The sequence below is a fragment of the Hyla sarda genome, chromosome 9, assembly GCF_029499605.1.
Source record: "Hyla sarda isolate aHylSar1 chromosome 9, aHylSar1.hap1, whole genome shotgun sequence".
Classification (NCBI taxonomy): domain Eukaryota; kingdom Metazoa; phylum Chordata; class Amphibia; order Anura; family Hylidae; genus Hyla; species Hyla sarda.
The window spans coordinates 148,644,711-148,663,686 of record NC_079197.1 but is presented as its reverse complement, the minus strand read 5'-3'; the positions used below and the strand labels follow the sequence as shown (position 1 = coordinate 148,663,686).

Here is an 18,976-nt window from a genome sequence, read left to right as displayed (position 1 = left end):
CTGCCCTTGATAAAACACAGTGGACCAACACCAGCAGCTGACATGGCACCCCAGACCATCACTGACTGTGGGTACTAAACACTGGACTTCAGGCATTTTGACATTTCCTTCTCCCCAGTCTTCATCCAGACTCTGGCACCTTGATTTCCGAATGACATGCAAAATTTGCTTTCATCTGAAAAAAGTACTTTGGACCACTGAGCAACAGTCCAGTGCTGCTTCTCTGTAGCCCAGGTCCGGCGCTTCTGCCGCTGTTTCTGGTTCAAAAGTGTCTTGACCTGGGGAATGCGGCACCTGTAGCCCATTTACTGCACACGCTTGTGCACGGGGGCTCTGGATGTTTCTACTCCAGACTCAGCCCACTGCTTCCGCAGGTCCCCCAAGGTCTGGAATCGGTCCTTCTCCACAATCTTCCTCAGGGTCCGGTCACCTCTTCTCGTTGTGGAGCGTTTTCTGCCACATTTTTCCTTCCCACAGACTTCCCACTGAGGTGCCTTGATACAGCACTCTGGGAACAGCCTATTTGTTCAGAAATGTCTTTCTGTGTCTTACCCTCTTGCTTGAGGGGTCAATGATGGCCTTCTGGACAGCAGTCAGGTCGGCAGTCTTAGGCTGGGTTCACACCACGTTTTTCAAATACGGTAACCGTATACAATTTTCCGCAAAAAAACGTATACGACTGTATCCGAAACCGTATGTATAGAGAATGCATTGTAAACCGTATTCCAAATGTTGTGTACGGTTGCATCCGTTTTGCCTCGGATACGGTTTTGCCGATTTTTCAACCGTAGGCAAAAACGCTATTGACCACGTTTTTGCCTCCGGTTGGAAAACCGTATGTTAACCGTATGCGGTTCTTTTAACATTGTTGTCTATGAGAACCGTACACAGAATTTCAGAATACAGTTGCACACGGTTTTTCTAATCCATTTTTGGAGTTGACTCATGCGCAGATTGGAATTTCAACAGAACAATAGTAACTTTATTAAATTGCTGGAAAACTAATTCCAACAAAATAGCAAAACCGTTGGCAAAAACTGATGCAAACGGATAGAACCGTACGGGGAAAAACCGTATACGTTTTAATTTGGAGTCATACGGTTGTATACGGTTGCATACGGTTTTTGCCATACGTTTTTTAGCGGAAAACCATATATGGTAACCGTATTTGAAAAATGTGGTGTGAACCCAGCCTTACCCATGATTGCGGTTTTGAGTAATGAACCAGGCTGGGAGTTTTTAAAAGCCTCAGGAATCTTTTGCAGGTGCTTAGAGTTAATTAGTTGATTCAGATGATTAGGTTAATAGCTCGTTTAGAGAATCTTTTCATTATATGCTAATTTTTTTAGATAGGAATTTTGGGTTTTCATTAGCTGTATGCCAAAATCATCAGTATTAAAACAATAAAAGACCTGAAATATTTCAGTTGGTGTGCAATGAATCTAAAATATATGAAAGTTTAATTTTTATCATTACATTATGGAAAATAATGAACTTTATCACAATATGCTATTTTTTTTAGAAGAACCTGTATATGGGTTCTGTGGAACTCATATATATTATTCATATTTCTGTGGAACTTACATATAATTATATATATCTTTTTATTTTTATTGTAGTTTTTCCATTTCTCATGTAACATTCTTTATATTTTTGTACATTTAAGCTAGTCCACACAATAGCCCTACAATTTACAGTCCTGATAAATATCTTATTTTCCCACATAGAAGGATTTGTTCACATTCATTCATAAATTGTAACCTCTACTATTGTTGACACTGGATGGGAGGTCATAATTGGTAGGGGAGGTACTATTGGTATATATGTTAAGATACTTACTCCCGACACACATGATTATTTAAAGCTGCTGAAGAAAGGACCACGAAGGTCCTGAAATGTGTCCAGCGACCCCCCCCCCCCCAATATCTACGATTGAGACCATCTAACTATTATCAATAAGCGCAAGTCACCATTCACTGCTTAACATCAAAGACAGATACCTGTCAATCACATCTCATGTGTAGCGCGCGCAAACCTCCACGAGGACGCCGCTAACGTGGTACAGTGGAAATAGCATAAGCGCTGCAGTCCCCAACCTCCTGGCCCACGGCTGTGCCGCACCGCGATATAGGAGAAGGCAGAGTCTCCAGCGGTGTGCCCGCACTACACCCACTCCAGCAGGAGGCCTTTTGTGTTCCAGCGTGACCGGTATTGGGAGATCGCAACATCTACACCATACCGGGTATCGCAGGACTCATATCCACCGGAGAGTTCAATATCTTTTCCCGAGGGACCGGTGAGCATACACGCACACGCTGTGTGTGAGACATTATCTATTTTCGACTGCTACTATTGCCGATCTGGGCACATATATAACTGTTATATCTGTCCATCTATCACAGAACATATACGGGCTGTCAGCGCAGCAGACCCAGTGGTTATAGAAAGATATAAAAGACTATTTTATTATCACAGAATTGCTACATTATTGCTTTATACTTGCAAAGACTATTTCTCAGCTACCAGCGCAGCAGTTTCTGTTTTCATAAAGACTGTGATAACTGAATTACTGTAATAATTGATCTGTCAATTGGTGACTGCAAAAGGAAACATTGTTGCAAGTTTACTACAAGAGCTAATTTACTTCAATACATTGTATCCACTTTGTATCCTGTGGCTGATCGGGAGCAACAAGTACTTAGAATATAACCCAGACCTTCTACAGTGGATACAATTTTATATATTTTTATTGGTCTCAATTAAGGTTTTTATCTTATTGTAAACATTTTTTTTTACTTATTTTATGATATGTCCCTGATGACTCACAAGGGAGTCATTTTATACTCCATTGTATGGAAATATATTAAATGTTTAATAAATTGTGTACAGATATCTCAGACCTTGAGCCCTAATATTTTTTTTATAGTTTATATTGTTATTACGGACACTGAGGGTATAAGTGTCAGATTGGGCAGCTCAGGTGATTCTCCATTATACATCATTTACAAATCTGTTTAACTTTCTGGCACCAGTTGACTTTAAAAAAATGTATTCCCTTTAAGGTTCACAGAGCGGAATTCCGCGGGAATTAGGTAGTGTGAACGCACCCTTAGTGTCAGATAAAAACAGGGGTCAAGTCCTGGGAGAAAAAGTGTGGGAACTAACTCAAGATTTCTACTCAAAAGCTGTTCCTACAGGACCTCTGCTAATGGAAATGGTGTTCCTGATGAGGAAAAAGTACAGGAACTTAGTTCCCACACGTTCCTGTAGGACTTGAGCCCTAGATAAAAACCTTAGATAAAAACAAGTTGTATGGTGTCTTGACTGTTTCAGAACAAGAAAAAGTAGCAGATTTGCCATATGGAGAGAATTATGTCCATAATAGGACAGCAAAATTATAAAAATACAAGTTTTATTGAGTTTATTGAACCTTGTGATGTCATATACCAAGGTCGGCCTTAGATCTGCCTCGCCACTCAGAGGGGCTCAATCATAATGTAGGATCAAATGATGTACAAACATTTCCTTTGTATGCCTATTATGTTTAATAGTATTATTGTTATATCTGTAAAACTTACCATACACATTGTGACGTCACGCCCCGCCCACTCAATGCAAGTCTATGGGAGGGGGCGTGATGGCCGTGTAAAGTCGGCCATGTTTGAAATTTTTGTCCGATAGTAGGGTCAAAGATCTTTCGTTTGGAAATGATTTTCCCTTTCACCAATGTTCCCAGAAGATCTTGGTTTTGTGATCATGTATGGCCAGTTTGGACACCTGTAATGGCCAATAACAACTATAATGTGTACGGCTGTATTGGTGAAACTATAGTGGACAAATTGTTCAACCACAATCCAACATCTGTCTAATGTGTATGATCACATCTACATGCCGGAGTATCTTGGTATTAGCCCAAAGATGACCTGAATGATACACCTGAGTAACTCCAACCCATAGCAGGGTGTCCTCATACTAGGGCCACATAGTATTTACACAGTAGTTCCACTTTGCAGGTTTTCCTAAATTATGTACCATTGGAGGGGTGCAGGAATAGGGAGAGATTTATCAAAACCCGTCCAGAGGAAAAGTTGCCCAGTTCCCCATAGCAACCAATCAGATCGCTTCTTTCATTTTGCAGAGGCTTTGTTAAAAATGAAAGAAGCGATCTGATTGGTTGCTATGGGCAGCTGGGCAACTTTTCCTCTGGACAGGCCTTGATAAATCTCCCCCATAGTGCTTGCCCAATACTTTCAACACTGAATTGTTCATACCATAACGTGCATGAAAAAACAGCTCTATCACAACATAGCTGTCTCATCTTTCCTTGTCTGTCTCAACAGTCGGAAATACTGCATAGAAAAGATGTGTGTTCCATTCCAGTATAGTCTCAAGAATCCATAACTACCTCCTTGAATCTGGGGCCGCTGTTTGTTTGACTTGTGTAGTCTGGAGCTCAATGTGGCTTTTGAGCACGTTGTAGCTACCTTGTTAATATATTCCGCTTTTCTTACTTTTATTTTCAGACAAAACCTCACCCGCAAAAGGAGAGACCACTCTTATTGACGAAGAGACTTCTTTATCCCGAGGGTCATCCACAGCTAAAGCAGTGACCTCCCCAACTGAAGCTGTGTCCTCCCCAACTGTGGCTGTGTCCTCCCCAGCTGAAGCTGTGTTCTCCCCAACTGAAGCTGTGTTCTCCCCAACTGAAGCTGTGTCCTCCCCAACTGAAGCTGTGTCCTCCCCAACTGAAGCTGTGTTCTCCCCAACTGAGGCTGTGTCCTCCCCAACTGAAGCTGTGTCCTCCCCAACTGAAGCAGTGTCCTCCCCAACTGTGGCTGTGTCCTCCCCGACTGAAGCTGTGTCCTCCCCGACTGAAGCTGTGTCCTCCCCAACTGTGGCTGTGTCCTCCCCAACTGAGGCTGTGTCCTCCCCGACTGAAGCTGTGTCCTCCCCGACTGAAGCTGTGTCCTCCCCAACTGTGGCTGTGTCCTCCCCAACTGAGGCTGTGTCCTCCCCAACTGAAGCTGTGTCCTCCCCAACTGTGGCTGTGTTCTCCCCAACTGTGGCTGTGTCCTCCTCAACTGAAGCTGTGTCCTCCCCAACTGAAGCTGTGTCCTCCCCAACTAAAGCTGTGTCCTCCCCAGCCGAATCAGTGACCGCCCCTGTGGATGAAGTGTCTTCCCCAGCTCAATCAGTGTCCTACCCCGCTAAAGAAGGGTCCTCCCCAGGTCAAACAGTGACCTCCCCTGCGGAAGAAGTGTCCTCCCCAGCTAAAGCAGTGTCCACCCCTGTGCCCCCCCCAGCTGTAGAAGGGACTTCCTTAGCTGAATCATTGACCCCTCTACCTACAGAAAGGACCTCACCAGCTGTAAAAGAAACCCAGCCATTGAAAGAGACCTCCCCGGCTGTAGATGAGACATCATCAGCTTCCGAAAACGCCCAAGAAATCTCACACGAGGCTCAAGCAATCTCTCAGGAGACATCGCCAGCTGTGGAAGTGCTGGATGCTGCTGCTGCAAAATCCGTGCACATTGCTGACTTTGAAACGGTTTGTTACAGAAAGACGTCTGTGTGAACATAGCCGCTCACGTCTCTCCTCTCCTGTCATGCACTCTCCTCCATTATGGCATGCCGTTATTCTGCATCACTCAGTGTGTTGTCCCGGGCTGTAATTCTGGCAATGTTCGCTCACTATCTGTGCTTCTTCTCTGCATGCTTTGTCAGGCTGCATTCACACCACGTTCTTACACTACAGTTCCCGTATACGTTATCAATGTGAAAACCGTACGGAACCGTATTGAAAACCGTATGCATTGACTCTCCATTGAAAACCGTATTCCAAATGATGCATCCAGTTGCATCCGTTTTGCGTCTTGTACGTTTTTTTCCTTTTTTTTTTTTCCCGTACCCAAAACCGTAGTCTACCACGGTTTTTGGTCCGGGTGAAAAACCGTATTAAACCGTATACATTTTTTTTTTTTAACATAGGAGTCAATGGGAACCGTAGAGACCTGTATGTGCGTACGGTTCCTGCCGGTTTTTACCGAACGGTTTTTGACTTTGCACAGTTTTTTTTCTTTGAATTTCAATCAAACAAGTGAAACTTTATTCATAATGGAGTGAAAAGTTAAAAACGTATACGTTTTTTTCTTAAAAAATGGATGCAACCGCACAAAATTTTTCAAACTGTATACGTTTTTTTTAACCGTATACGGGTTAAAATGTGTACACACGTTTTGATACAGTTTAGTCAGGTTTTGAGGAATCAAGTTTTCATCAAAAACCTGATACGGGAACTGTACTGCAAAAACGTGGTGTGAATGCAGCCTTATTCTGATTCATTATGCTTTATGGTACCTGTGGGGTATGGGAAGTGACAATTGATATGTTTATATAAGTATATTTCTGACTGGTAATTGAAGGTCATTCAGTCTTTAGTTCAGTGTTTCCCAACCAGGGTGCCTCCAGCTGTTGCAAAACTACAACTCCCAGCATGCCCGGACAGCCGAAGGCTGTCCGGGCATGCTGGGAGTTGTAGTTTTGCAACAGCCGGAGGCACCCTGGTTGGGAAACACTGCTTTAGTAAGTGAAAGCTAGTTGAATATTTTATTGTACAAGAACTACCGTATTTATCGGGGTATACCCCGCGCGTCCCCTGCGTCGTTGCTATGAACGGCGCGGCGCACTGACGTCATGCGCCGCGCCATGCAGCGCATAGCAACGACGCTGGGGACGCATGCCGGAGGCCTGCAGCAGCGCGGACCCGACCCAGGTAATTATGCCACCGGGGATGGGGGGAGGCAACGGGGCAGCCGCGCCGGCAATGGGTGCCGCTGCCCTTTCTCTCCCCCTGGCTGTCGGCGCTGCTTCTCTCCCCCTGGCTATCGGCGCCGGCAATGGGGCGCCGGCACCGATAGTCAGGGGGACAGAACGGGCAGCGGCGCCGATAGCCAGGGGGAGAGAAGGGCCGGCAGCAGCGCTCTAGACCCCAGGAAAGGCAGGGGGAGAGAAGCGGGCAGCGACGGCCTCTCTCCCCCTGCCTTTCCTGGGGGTGTATCGGCGTATAACACGCACATAGACTTTAGGCTAAAAATTTTTGCCTAAAAAGTGCGTGTTATACCCCGATAAATACGGTATAGACAACACATGAATGTATCTGGTTTAGGAAACCCATTTTCAAATACCTCATTGAAAAAAATGTTTTTTTGTTTTGTTTTGTTTTGTTTTTTGTGCCAGAGTGTAGAGGAGGGGTACTCCGGTGGAAAACTTTTTATTTTTTATTATTATTATTTTTTTTTTTTTTTTATCAACTGGTGCCAGAAAGTTAAACAGATTTGTAAATGACTTCTATTAAAAAAAAATCTTAATCCTTCCAGTACTTATTAGCTGCTGAATACTACAGAGGAAATTCTTTTCTTTTTGGAACACAGAGCTCTCTGCTGACATCAGGAGCACAGTGCTCTCTGCTGACATCTCTGTCCATTTTAGGAACTGTCCAGAGCAGGAGAAAATCCCCATAGAAAACCGTTCCTAAAATGGACAGAGATGTCAGCAGAGAGCACTGTGCTCGTGAGCTCGTGATGTCAGCAGAGAGCACTGTGTTCCAAAAAGAAAAGAATTTCCTCTGTAGTATTCAGCAGCTAATAAGTACTGGAAGGATTAAGATTTTTTCAATAGAAGTAATTTACAAATATGTTTAACTTTCTGGCACCAGTTGATTTAAAAAATTTTTTTTCCCAACGGAGTACCCCTTTAAGATCCTCTCTGGTTATGGAGGACCCAGCTTGTCTGTGTGTGACATGGACAGCCCATTTCAACTAATTGTCAACTTGTAATTCTTCATTTCCCCTGTGGTGGTGCTACGGAGTACCTGAAAAGTTTTAGTCAGGTCCTACCATAGATGACAGCTGATCACTGGTGGTCTCAGCGCTCTGTGATCAGTTCATTATTGTGGGATACTTCTAATAAAAAAAGGGATTGTCCGAAGGGGCTACACTTTAGTGCCACTGCCATGGAACGTGGACGCTTTAAAGAGGTGGAAAAGTTATTATTATTATTATTATTATAATTTTTTTTTTTTTTAAATCAACATGTGGCAGAAAGTTAAACAGATTTGTAAATTACTTCTATTTAAAAATCTTAATCCCTCCAGTACTTATCAGCTGTTGTATGCTCCACAGGTTCAAAAATAAAATTCTTCTCTTTTTGAATTTCCTTTCTCTCTGCTGACAAAGATTTTTAAATAGAATTAATTGACAAATCTGTTTAACTTTCTTGCGCCAGTTGATAAAAAAAAAAAAAAAGTTCCAGTTTCCAGTGGAGTACCCCTTTAAATAGGGACATCTGACTGTCTTTCTAGGGGTAATCCAGGAAGAAAAAAAACAGAGCAAATTTTTTCCAAAAACAGCACCACATCTGTCCTTAGATTTTGTATAGTACAGCAGCTCAGTTCCATTGAGGTGAATAAAACCAAGTTGTTATACCTGAGGACAGGTGTGGTGCTGTTTTTGGGAGAAACTAGCTCCGTTTTTTCTTCCTGGATTACCCTTATAAATACAGTCAGATGTCCCTATTTAAAGGGGTACTCCACTGGAAAACATTTTTTTTTAAATCAACTGGTGCCACAAAGTTAAACAGATTTGTAAATGACTTCTATTAAAAAGTCTTTACCCTTCCAGTACTTGTATGGTTCACAGGAAGTTCTTTTCTTTTTGAATTTCCTTTCTGTCTGACCACAGTGCTCTCTGCTGACACCCCTGCCCATTTTAGGAACTGTCCAGAGTAGAAGTAAATCCCCATAGTAAACCTATCCTGCTCCGGACAGTTCCTAAAATGGATAGAGGTGTCAGCAGAGAGCACTGTGGTCAGACAGAAAAGAAAATTAAAAAAGAAAAGAACTTCCTGTGGAGCATACAGCAGCTGATAAGTACTGGAAGGATGAAGATTTTTTAAGTAATTTACAAATCTGTTCAACTTTCTTGCACCAGTAGATTAAAAAAAAATATATAAATGTTTTCCAGTGGAGTACCCCTTTAAATAGGGACATCTGCCTGTCTTTATAGGGGTAATCCAGGAAGAAAAAAACAAAGCTAATTTCTTTAAAAAAAGAAAAACAGCTCCACATCTGTCCTTAGATTGTGTATAGTACAGCAGCTCAGTTCCATTGAGGTGAATAAATCCAAGTTGTTATACCTGAGGACAGGTGTGGTGCTGTTTTTGGGAGAAATCAGCTCTATTTTTTTTCACTGGATAACCCCTTTAATGATGTCTACAAATGGGCAATTAGCGTAAGGGTTTTTTATTTGTATGATCGCAGGGGTCCCGCCGCCAGCATTCTGTGCGGGGTGCTGCCTCCGAGACGGGGATGTGACGACACGGCTACGCCCCCTATTGACGTCACCCCACGCCCCCTCCATTCATGTCTATGGGAGGGGGCGTGACGCTGGCACGCCCCCTCCCATAGACATGAATGGAGGGGGCGTGGGGTGACGTCACTAGGGGGCGTAGCCGTGACATCACGTCCCCGTCTTGGAGGCAGCACCCCGCACAGAATGCTGGCGGCGGGACCCCTGCGATCATACATCTTATCCCTATCCTTTGGATAGGGGATAAGATGTATAAAGCCAGAATACCCCTTTAAGACTGCAAACCCTGGCCTGACATCCGACATTTTGGGTCATTGCAGGCTGGGACTTAGGGTCGTAAATATATGTCCGTAATACGCTCGTGTGAAACCGGCCATAGTCACAAACATGTCTTGAATGTTTTTTTTTCCCCATTCAAGCTACATGATCATTGTGATTTATCTCCTATAAATAGAATGGTCGGAGCTCCCAGGTATATGGAGAGAGCAATGTTATTACTGTACATTGTATACACTGCTTTCTATGTTTATACCTCTTGCACAACAACCCTAGGGTACTCTCTCTTTATATATCAACTGGCTCCAGAAAGTTAAACAGATTTGTAAATTTCTTCTATTAAAAAAATCTTAATCCCTCCAGTACTTATGAGCTGCTGAAGTTGAGTTGTTCTTTTCTGTCTAAGTGCTCTCTGATGACGCCTGTCTCTGGAAATATCCAGAGTAGAAGCAAATCCCCATAGCAAACCTCTTCTACTCTGTGCAGTTCCCGAGACAAGCAGAGATGTCAGCAGAGAGCACTGTTGCCAGACAGAAAAGAACAACTCAACTTCAGCAGCTGATAATTATTGGAAGGATGTAGTTTGTAGGCTGGATATAGTGTACCAAAGCTTGCACCATACCACAGTCCCAATTTGCATGGGTTTCAATAGGAATGTATCTATAGCCCATGTAAATCCCTAGGGTATGAATTAGTAATTCCTTATGGAATCTATACATTATGTAAACTTCAATATGTGATTTTTATAGAGTGCAAATAAATAATTGATCAAATATGTGGTAAATGATGAGTGGTAGTACCCACCTATTATATTAGCCTACCCTACTATAATACCCATCCTCTACCTTTCCAATTTAGCACCTTGTTGTCTGTCACTGTACCTAAAATGTATGGGCTTGGCAATTCATCTGATTGGCTGGCTTGTAATACAATTTCCCCCAATTGTGGCGAATGTAGGTTTATTGACTCTTAAAGGGATACTAAAGTGCAAAACTTTATTTTATTTTATTAAATCAACAGGTGGCAGAAAGTTAAACAGAAAAAAATCTAAATCTAAAAAAAAATCTTAATCCTTCCAGTACTTTTTAGGGGCTGTATACTACAGAGGAAATGCTTTTCTTTTTGGATTTCTCTTCTGTCACGTCCACAGTGCTCTCTGCTGACCTCTGCTGTCCATTTTAGGAACTGTCAAGAGCAGGAGAAAATCCCCATAGCAAACCTATCCTGCTCTGGACAGTTCCTAAAATGGACAGCAGAGGTCGGCAGAGAGCACTGTGGACGTGACAGAAGAGAAATCCAAAAAGAAAAGCATTTCCTCTGCAGTATACAGCCCTTAAAAAGTACTGGAAGGACTAAGATTTTTTTAATAGAAGTAATTTACAAATCTGTTTAACTTTCTGGCACCAGTTGAATTAAAGAAAAAAAAAAAAAGTTTTCCACCGGAGTACCCCTTTAAGCTGGCCATTCACATGGAACATAAGTCTACTAAACCCATCTAATGTGGATAGGGATGATAGACATTGGGGGACAGAAAAGGATTGGACATGTTGTTGTAATCTGCCGCCAAAGGAGTCTTAATAGCTCCCCCTCCCCCCCTATCCATTCAGGACACGTACGTGCACACTCACCAGAGGTGAGGGTTTGTATATATGGGGGATCAGGCGAGATGGCTGTTGGCCTAATGGCAGCTATCTGATGTGTAGGACCAGCTTTACATGCTACCACCTCCTTTTCATCATATAGGCAGAGACCCCAACTAGGGTTGCCACCTTTCTTGCCATGCTAATTTGCATAATTAATTATATATGCGTGACATCACAGGATACACGTATGTGGGGGAAACTTTGTCCTATTTTGACCCCTATAACTTTTTCATTTCTCCTTTTAGGGGCCTGTATGAGGGTCATTTTTGTGCCCCGATCTGTAGTTTTTAACAGAACCATTTTTGTTTTGATGGGACTTTTTGATCGCTTTTTTATTAAATTCGGGAGTTGCAGTTAGTTACTAACTACAACTCCCAGCATGCCCTAATGCAGCCTGTGGCTCAGCAGCTGCCCCAAATGAAAACTACAACTCCCAGCATGTTGGACTATATAGTAGAAAATAGTATAGGTCAGTGTTTCCCAACCAGGGGTGCCTCCAGCTGTTGCAAAACTACAACTCCCAGCATGTTGGACTATATAGTAGTCTATAGTATAGGTCAGTGTTTCCCAACCAGGGGTGCCTCCAGCTGTTGCAAAACTACAACTCCCAGCATGTTGGACTATATAGTAGAAAATAGTATAGGTCAGTGTTTCCCAACCAGCGGTGCTTCCAGCTGTTGCAAAACTACAACTCCCAGCATGCTCGGACAGCCGTTGGCTGTCCGGGCATGCTGGGAGTTGTAGTTTTGCAACAGCTGGAGGTGTTCTGGTTGGGAAACCCTGGTGGCAACCCTACCCCCAACCCAGTCCTCAAGGCCACCAATCAGTCCTTTAGTGACTCCAATGGAGTCATTCAGGGAATTCAGAATGTAGGTGGCCTTGAGGACCGGGTTGGGGACTTCTGATATAGCGGACTCTCTGAGATGATGGATTGTTCCAGATATATAACCCCAATGATGGATCTGTAGTTCACCATTCAATGTGGCATTTTAATGGTTACTGGGTGTTCAGGAAGTGATGATATTTCCACATTACATATAGTTTTCGCCTTTTCTTACAAGCTGCAGAGAGTGAGGGGAGTTAATAATACATGACAAGAGCCGCGATCGTCCATTAAGCCTTTCTCTAATGCTGCAGTCGGCTTATTTTATCCTGGTTTACTGTATTGCTGGGAGGTGTTTATGTGCCGACAACTTCAACACTTTTCTCACCGTTATTATCGATAAGAAATGTTTATTATCTTCCATAGATGTAGATGCAGGGCGGGTGCAAGGATTTTTGCCACCCTAGGCAAAAGCTAATATTGCCACCCCCTTGACCCCAGCCATTGACGCCCCACTGTAACAAACCTCCTCCTCATGTAATCTCCTTACTACTGGGGTGACACACTGTAACAAACCTCCTCCTCATGTAATCACCTTACTACTGGGGTGACACACTGTAACAACCCTCCTCATCATGTAATCTCCTTACTACTGGGGTGACACACTGTAACAATCCCACTCCTCATGTAATATCCTTACTACTGGGGTGACACACTGTAACAAACCTCCTCCTCATGTAATCCCCTTACTACTGGGGTGACACACTGTAACAAACCTCCTCCTCATGTAATCTCCTTACTACTGGGGTGACACACTGTAACAAACCTCCTCCTCGTGTAATCTCCTTACTACAGGGGTGACACACTGTAACAAACCTCCTCCTCATGTAATCACCTTACTATTGGGGTGACACACTGTAACAAACCTCCTCCTCATGTAATCTCCTTACTACAGGGGTGACACACTGTAACAAACCTCCTCCTCATGTAATCACCTTACTACTGGGGTGACACACTGTAACAAACCTCCTCCTCATGTAATCTCCTTACTACTGGGGTGACACACTGTAACAAACCTCCTCCTCATGTAATCTCCTTACTACAGGGGTGACACACTGTAACAAACCTCCTCCTCATGTAATCACCTTACTATTGGGGTGACACACTGTAACAAACCTCCTCCTCATGTAATCTCCTTACTACAGGGGTGACACACTGTAACAAACCTCCTCCTCGTGTAATCACCTTACTACTGGGGTGACACACTGTAACAAACCTCCTCCTCATGTAATCACCTTACTATTGGGGTGACACACTGTAACAAACCTCCTCCTCATGTAATCTCCTTACTACTGGGGTGACACACTGTAACAAACCTCCTCCTCATGTAATCTCCTTACTACTGGGGTGACACACTGTAACAAACCTCCTCCTCATGTAATCTCCTTACTACTGGGGTGACACACTGTAACAAACCTCCTCCTCATGTAATCTCCTTACTACTGGGGTAACACACTGTAACAAACCTCCTCTTCATGTAATCTCCTTACTACTGGGGTGACACACTGTAACAAACCTCCTCCTCGTGTAATCACCTTACTATTGGGGTGACACACTGTAACAAACCTCCTCCTCATGTAATCACCTTACTACTGGGGTGACACACTGTAACAAACCTCCTCTTCATGTAATCTCCTTACTACAGGGGTGACACACTGTAACAAACCTCCTCCTCATGTAATCACCTTACTACTGGGGTGACACACTGTAACAAACCTCCTCCTCATGTAATCACCTTACTATTGGGGTTACACACTGTAACAAACCTCCTCCTCATGTAATCTCCTTACTACTGGGGTGACACACTGTAACAAACCTCCTCCTCATGTAATCTCCTTACTACTGGGGTGACACACTGTAACAAACCTCCTCCTCATGTAATCTCCTTACTACTGGGGTGACACACTGTAACAAACCTCCTCCTCATGTAATCTCCTTACTACTGGGGTGACACACTGTAACAAACCTCCTCTTCATGTAATCTCCTTACTACTGGGGTGACACACTGTAACAAACCTCCTCCTCATGTAATCACCTTACTATTGGGGTGACACACTGTAACATACCTCCTCCTCATGTGATCTCTTTACTACTGGGGTGACACACTGTAACAAACCTCCTCCTCATGTAATCCCCTTACTACTGGGGTAACACACTGTAACAAACCTCCTCCCCATGTAATCACCCTACTATTGGGGTGACACACTGTAACAAACCTCCTCCTCCTGTAATCTCCTTACTACTGGGGTGACACACTGTAACAAACCTCCTCTTCATGTAATCTCCTTACTACTGGGGTGACACACTGTAGCAAACCTCCTCCTCATGTAATCCCCTTACTACTGGGGTGACACACTGTAACAAACCTCCTCCTCATGTAATCTCCTTACTACTGGGGTGACACACTGTAACAAACCTCCTCCTCATGTAATGTCTCCATGCTACCACACTGGGGAGGGGGGATGGCGGAGAGACGGATGTTATTAGAAAGAAGCGCTGTCAGGATGCTCTACAGACCTCAGAGAGGAGAATTGCATGCAGTGGTGCTGCGCCCCTATTGCAGACCAGAGAATGCTAATTATTATGGTACTGGGGGGGGGGGTTCTGGTGTATTGGGTGCGCGCTGTCGGGATGACGGTTCGGTGGGAGTGGTGCTGGCTGTGAGTGGGTGCTTCAGATGCTGGCTGGCTAAGTTTGTTGCAGAGGGCAGAGCAGCGCCCCCCTCAAGAGGACGCCATAGGTGCCTGCCTATTTTGCCTATAGGCAGAGCCGGCCCTGTGTAGATGTTGGTGATTGGCTTGAATATACTTTTCATGTCAGGACCTACTACTTTACATTATGAATGCATTGAACGTGGAGGACATATATTGTCTTATCATGGGTCCTATCTACAAATATACAGATCTCTTATCATGGTCCGCCAAGGTATTTAAATGCACAGTCAAGAGGTGTTTCTAAGGTCCATCCAAACATTACCCTCCAACTTAATAGCAGCCATTCCATGGTACACCAGATCTTTGTTCAGATCAGTGAAGGAAAAAATGATTTGATCCCCTGGTGATTTTGTAGGTGCCACTGACAGAGAAAGAATTTTAGAATCTAGAATTTTAATGGTAGGTTTTCTTGAACAGTGACAGAAAAACAACAAAAAATCCAGAAAAACACATTTCAAATAAGTTATCAATTCATTTTGCATTTTATTCGGTGAAATAAGTATTTGATCCCTTTGCTAAACATGACTCAATACTTGTTGGCAAAACTCTTGTTGTTGACCACCAAATTTGCTTACATCTTAAGTCATTAAAGGGGTACTCCGCCCCTAGACATCTTATACCCTATCCTTTGGATGTCGGATCACGGGGGTCCCGCCACGCCCCCTCAATGCAAGTCTATGGAGGGGGCGTGACGTCTGTCATGTTTGATGATGTTCTTGGGGTCATAGGCTTCTCCTCGAAATATGATGCTTTATTTTGTTCTCATCTGAACACAACACTTTCACCCAGTTCTCCTTCAAATAATTCAGAGGTTTATTGGCAAATCTTAGACGGCCCGGTACATGTGATTTCTCGAGCAGGGGGACCTTGTGGGCGCTGCAGGATTTCACGTTGTAGTGTGTTACCAATTGTTTTCTTGTTAATATGGTCCCAGCTGCCTTGAGATCATTGACAAGATCCTCCCGTGTACTTCTAGGCTGATTCCTCATCGTTCTCATGATCATTAAAACGCCACAAGGTGAGAGGTTACATGGAGCCCCCGAACGAGGGAGATTGAGAATTATTTTGTGTTCTTCCATTAGTGAATAATCGCGTAAACTGTTGTTCTCCCCAATCTGCTTGGCGATGGTCTTGTAGCCATTCCAGCCTTGTGTTGGTTTTGGACAGCTCTTTGGTCTTGGTCATGGTGGAGAGTGTGGAATCTGATTGATGCTTCTGTGGACAGGTATCTTTTATAAAGGTAACAAGCTGAGATTAACAGCACTCCCTTTAAAGGAGTTCTGTAGTGAAATATAAATTATATTTAACTCCTTTGGATAGGGGATAAGTTATAGATCACGGGGGGTCCGACCGCCGGGCCCCCCGTGATCTCCTGAATGGGCACCGTTAGTCTGCTGAAAGAAGGCGTGACGACCCCTGCACGGGGCGGCGGCCGACACCCCACCTCCATGTATCCCATAGAGATACATGGAGGGGGCTTGTCGGCTGCGGCTTCCTGTGGGGGTCGGAACGGCCACTTCCGGCAGACTGTTGTTCAGAAGATCGCGCGGGGGGGGGGGGGGGCTTCCCAGAGGTCGGACCCCTTGCGATGTATCTTATCCTCTATCCTTTGGATAAAGGATAAGTTATTTTTCACTGCACTCTTTAGACCATATAAAAAAACTCGGGTGTATAGGGGAGACCCACATCTTCTCTACCTCCATCCATTTGTTAAAGGCCAGAAAAGTTGACCAGGATGGGATTCTGCCTAAGTGGGCAACTAAGTAATATTTATGTAGATCTGGCACAGCAAGACCTCAATAAGATTTTTAAGTAGTGAGGACGGATGCAGGGATTCTATGGTGGCCCCCCACCCCAGATAAATTTAAACATTTCAGAATGAAGCTTTTTTAGCATGGTTTTGGGGACCTGGACAGGCAATGTTTCAAGCAAATATACTTCCCTCAGGTATCCCCTCTATGCTGGAGGTGTCAGGTTGGACCTGGCTCTATACAACATATTTTTTGGGACTGTCCTGCATTGAGACACTTTTGTTCGGAGGTCCAATCCCTAATTCTTCAGGTTTTGGGAGTACATGTCCATGTACAACGACCTGGCGATAGGTTACTATTATTCGGTGGGTACATGATTTGCTGAATGCATGGTCGCATAGTGGCTGCACGGCTTACCTATGCATGCTACTTGTTTCATTGCTATGCCATCTATCTTTACATTGCATATATACCATGTTTATGTTTATAAATCGTGTATACCACTGGTCTCCAAACTGTGGACCTTCAGATGTTGCAGAACTACAACTCCGGCAAGCCCAGACAGCCAACGGCTGTCTGGGCTTGCCGGAGTTGTAGTTCTGCAACATCTGAAGGTCTACAGTTTGGAGACCAGTGGTATATACAATGCCACGACTAGGGTGATCGCTATCAACATTATCGTAACCAATCATCTTGTCTTTCTTCTCTTCCTTGTAGCAAAATATGGAGGTTCCACCATTATCCTGACCAAACTACGTGTCAACATCTCCAGTGGATGTTTCTCCGGCACCTATCCTGTGAAGACGAGCTTGGGCTATTGCATTGACCTACCGAAAATTTTAGTCTTGGGTTGACACTTATATTCTAGTCCACTACAGTATTTATTGCTTCACATCACGCCCGGTGTTCACATGGCTGGTGGTAATACTTGCCGAAGGGGTCTTTGGGTAATTTTACATAAATGAGGAAGATCGATGGTTGGGAAGGTTCGGGGTCTTCCTCCAATGATCACTTCAGTGTCTTCATCCCATGATCCTGCGTATAAGCAATCTGGGCTATGTCCGTGCACTACAAGTGACATACACATTAGTAGACAATATATATTATTATTTTTGGGAATGCATTTTGGGAGATTTCATCTTTTCTTTTTGGGCAAAATGTGTTTGCTGCAAAGGGGCAATGTTCCGGATTAGTATTAAAGGGGTACTCCGCCCCTAGACATCTTATGTCCTATCCAATGGATAGGGAATAGGATACCTGATAACGGGGGGGGAGTGTTGATGACCGGCCACTGGGACCCCCTGCGATCTCTGGGCCGACACCCCGGTAATCCGCATGCACAAAGCAATTTCCAATGCGTGCCGGTTGACGAGCGACCACGGTCGCCCGAAGCCTTGGATAGGGGATAAGATTTCTCAGGGCGGAGTACCCCTTTAAGTATTCTTTTGTTCTGTAATACATCAGCAGGCCATAGCTCTCCATTCAGATTACTGACTAGATGTTGAATCCACCTGCTCATGTGAGAATTTTGTTTGGAAAAACAGGAACCACTTTTTTTCTACTTCCATGAAACACGCTTGATGTAAAATTTCACTTTGTAAAACCATGAAAGCTTTCTGTTGATCACTTGCCCGAGCCCACTTGACTACTTAGCCTAGAATAAGCAGAGATTTAAAAAAAAAAAAAAAATGCTCAGGATATCTGCTTAACAAAAAAAATTTAAAATAAAAATACTTACTTCCTGTGCTCCCCTGCTGCCTCCTGCCTCCCCTTCCTGGTTCTGGGAGTTCTGCTCAGCCAATCACTGGATTAGGTGGAACTTCACTGCGACCAGTAATTGGCTTAAGTGCCGACCCAGCACTTGAAGAACTTCAAGGGGTACTCCAGCGGAAAGGTTTTTTTTCCAATAAAGATGCCCTAGCTGCATATTTAAATAAATAAAAACTATACTTACCTCCCCTGCTTCCCCGCTGCCTCCTGTATCACTGTTCCTGGTCTCAATCACTCTTCACTTCCTGGTGCTGGGTGTCAATTAGAGATGAGCGAACTTACAGTAAATTCGATTCGTCACGAACTTCTCGGCTCGGCAGTTGATGACTTTTCCTGCATAAATTAGTTCAGCTTTCAGGTGCTCAGGTGGGCTGGAAAAGGTGGATACAGTCCTAGGAGACTCTTTCCTAGGACTGTATCCACCTTTTCCAGCCCACCGGAGAACCTGAAGGCTGAACTAATTTACGCAGGATAAGTCATCAACTGCCGAGCCGAGAAGTTCGTGACGAATCGAATTTACTGTAAGTTCGCTCATCTCTAGTGTCAATACTTTACATTGTAGCTTAGCCAATCT

At 44.0% G+C, this 18,976-nt stretch overlaps 1 protein-coding gene across 3 annotated transcripts in view; it reads left to right on the top strand.

Moving 5' to 3' along the window:
- The window catches only part of CCDC9 (coiled-coil domain containing 9), an 84,583-nt gene extending 65,888 nt beyond the window's left edge, over positions 1 to 18,695 (top strand). For all 3 annotated transcript variants that reach the window (XM_056539120.1, XM_056539119.1, XM_056539121.1), the window contains exons 13-14: positions 4,524 to 5,548; positions 17,350 to 18,695. In XM_056539120.1, coding sequence (XP_056395095.1) covers positions 4,524 to 5,548; positions 17,350 to 17,379 — 1,055 coding nt within the window. In that variant the 3' untranslated portion in view covers positions 17,380 to 18,695. The remainder of the gene's footprint in view (positions 1 to 4,523; positions 5,549 to 17,349) is intronic.
- The last annotated feature ends 281 nt before the right edge of the window (positions 18,696 to 18,976 follow it).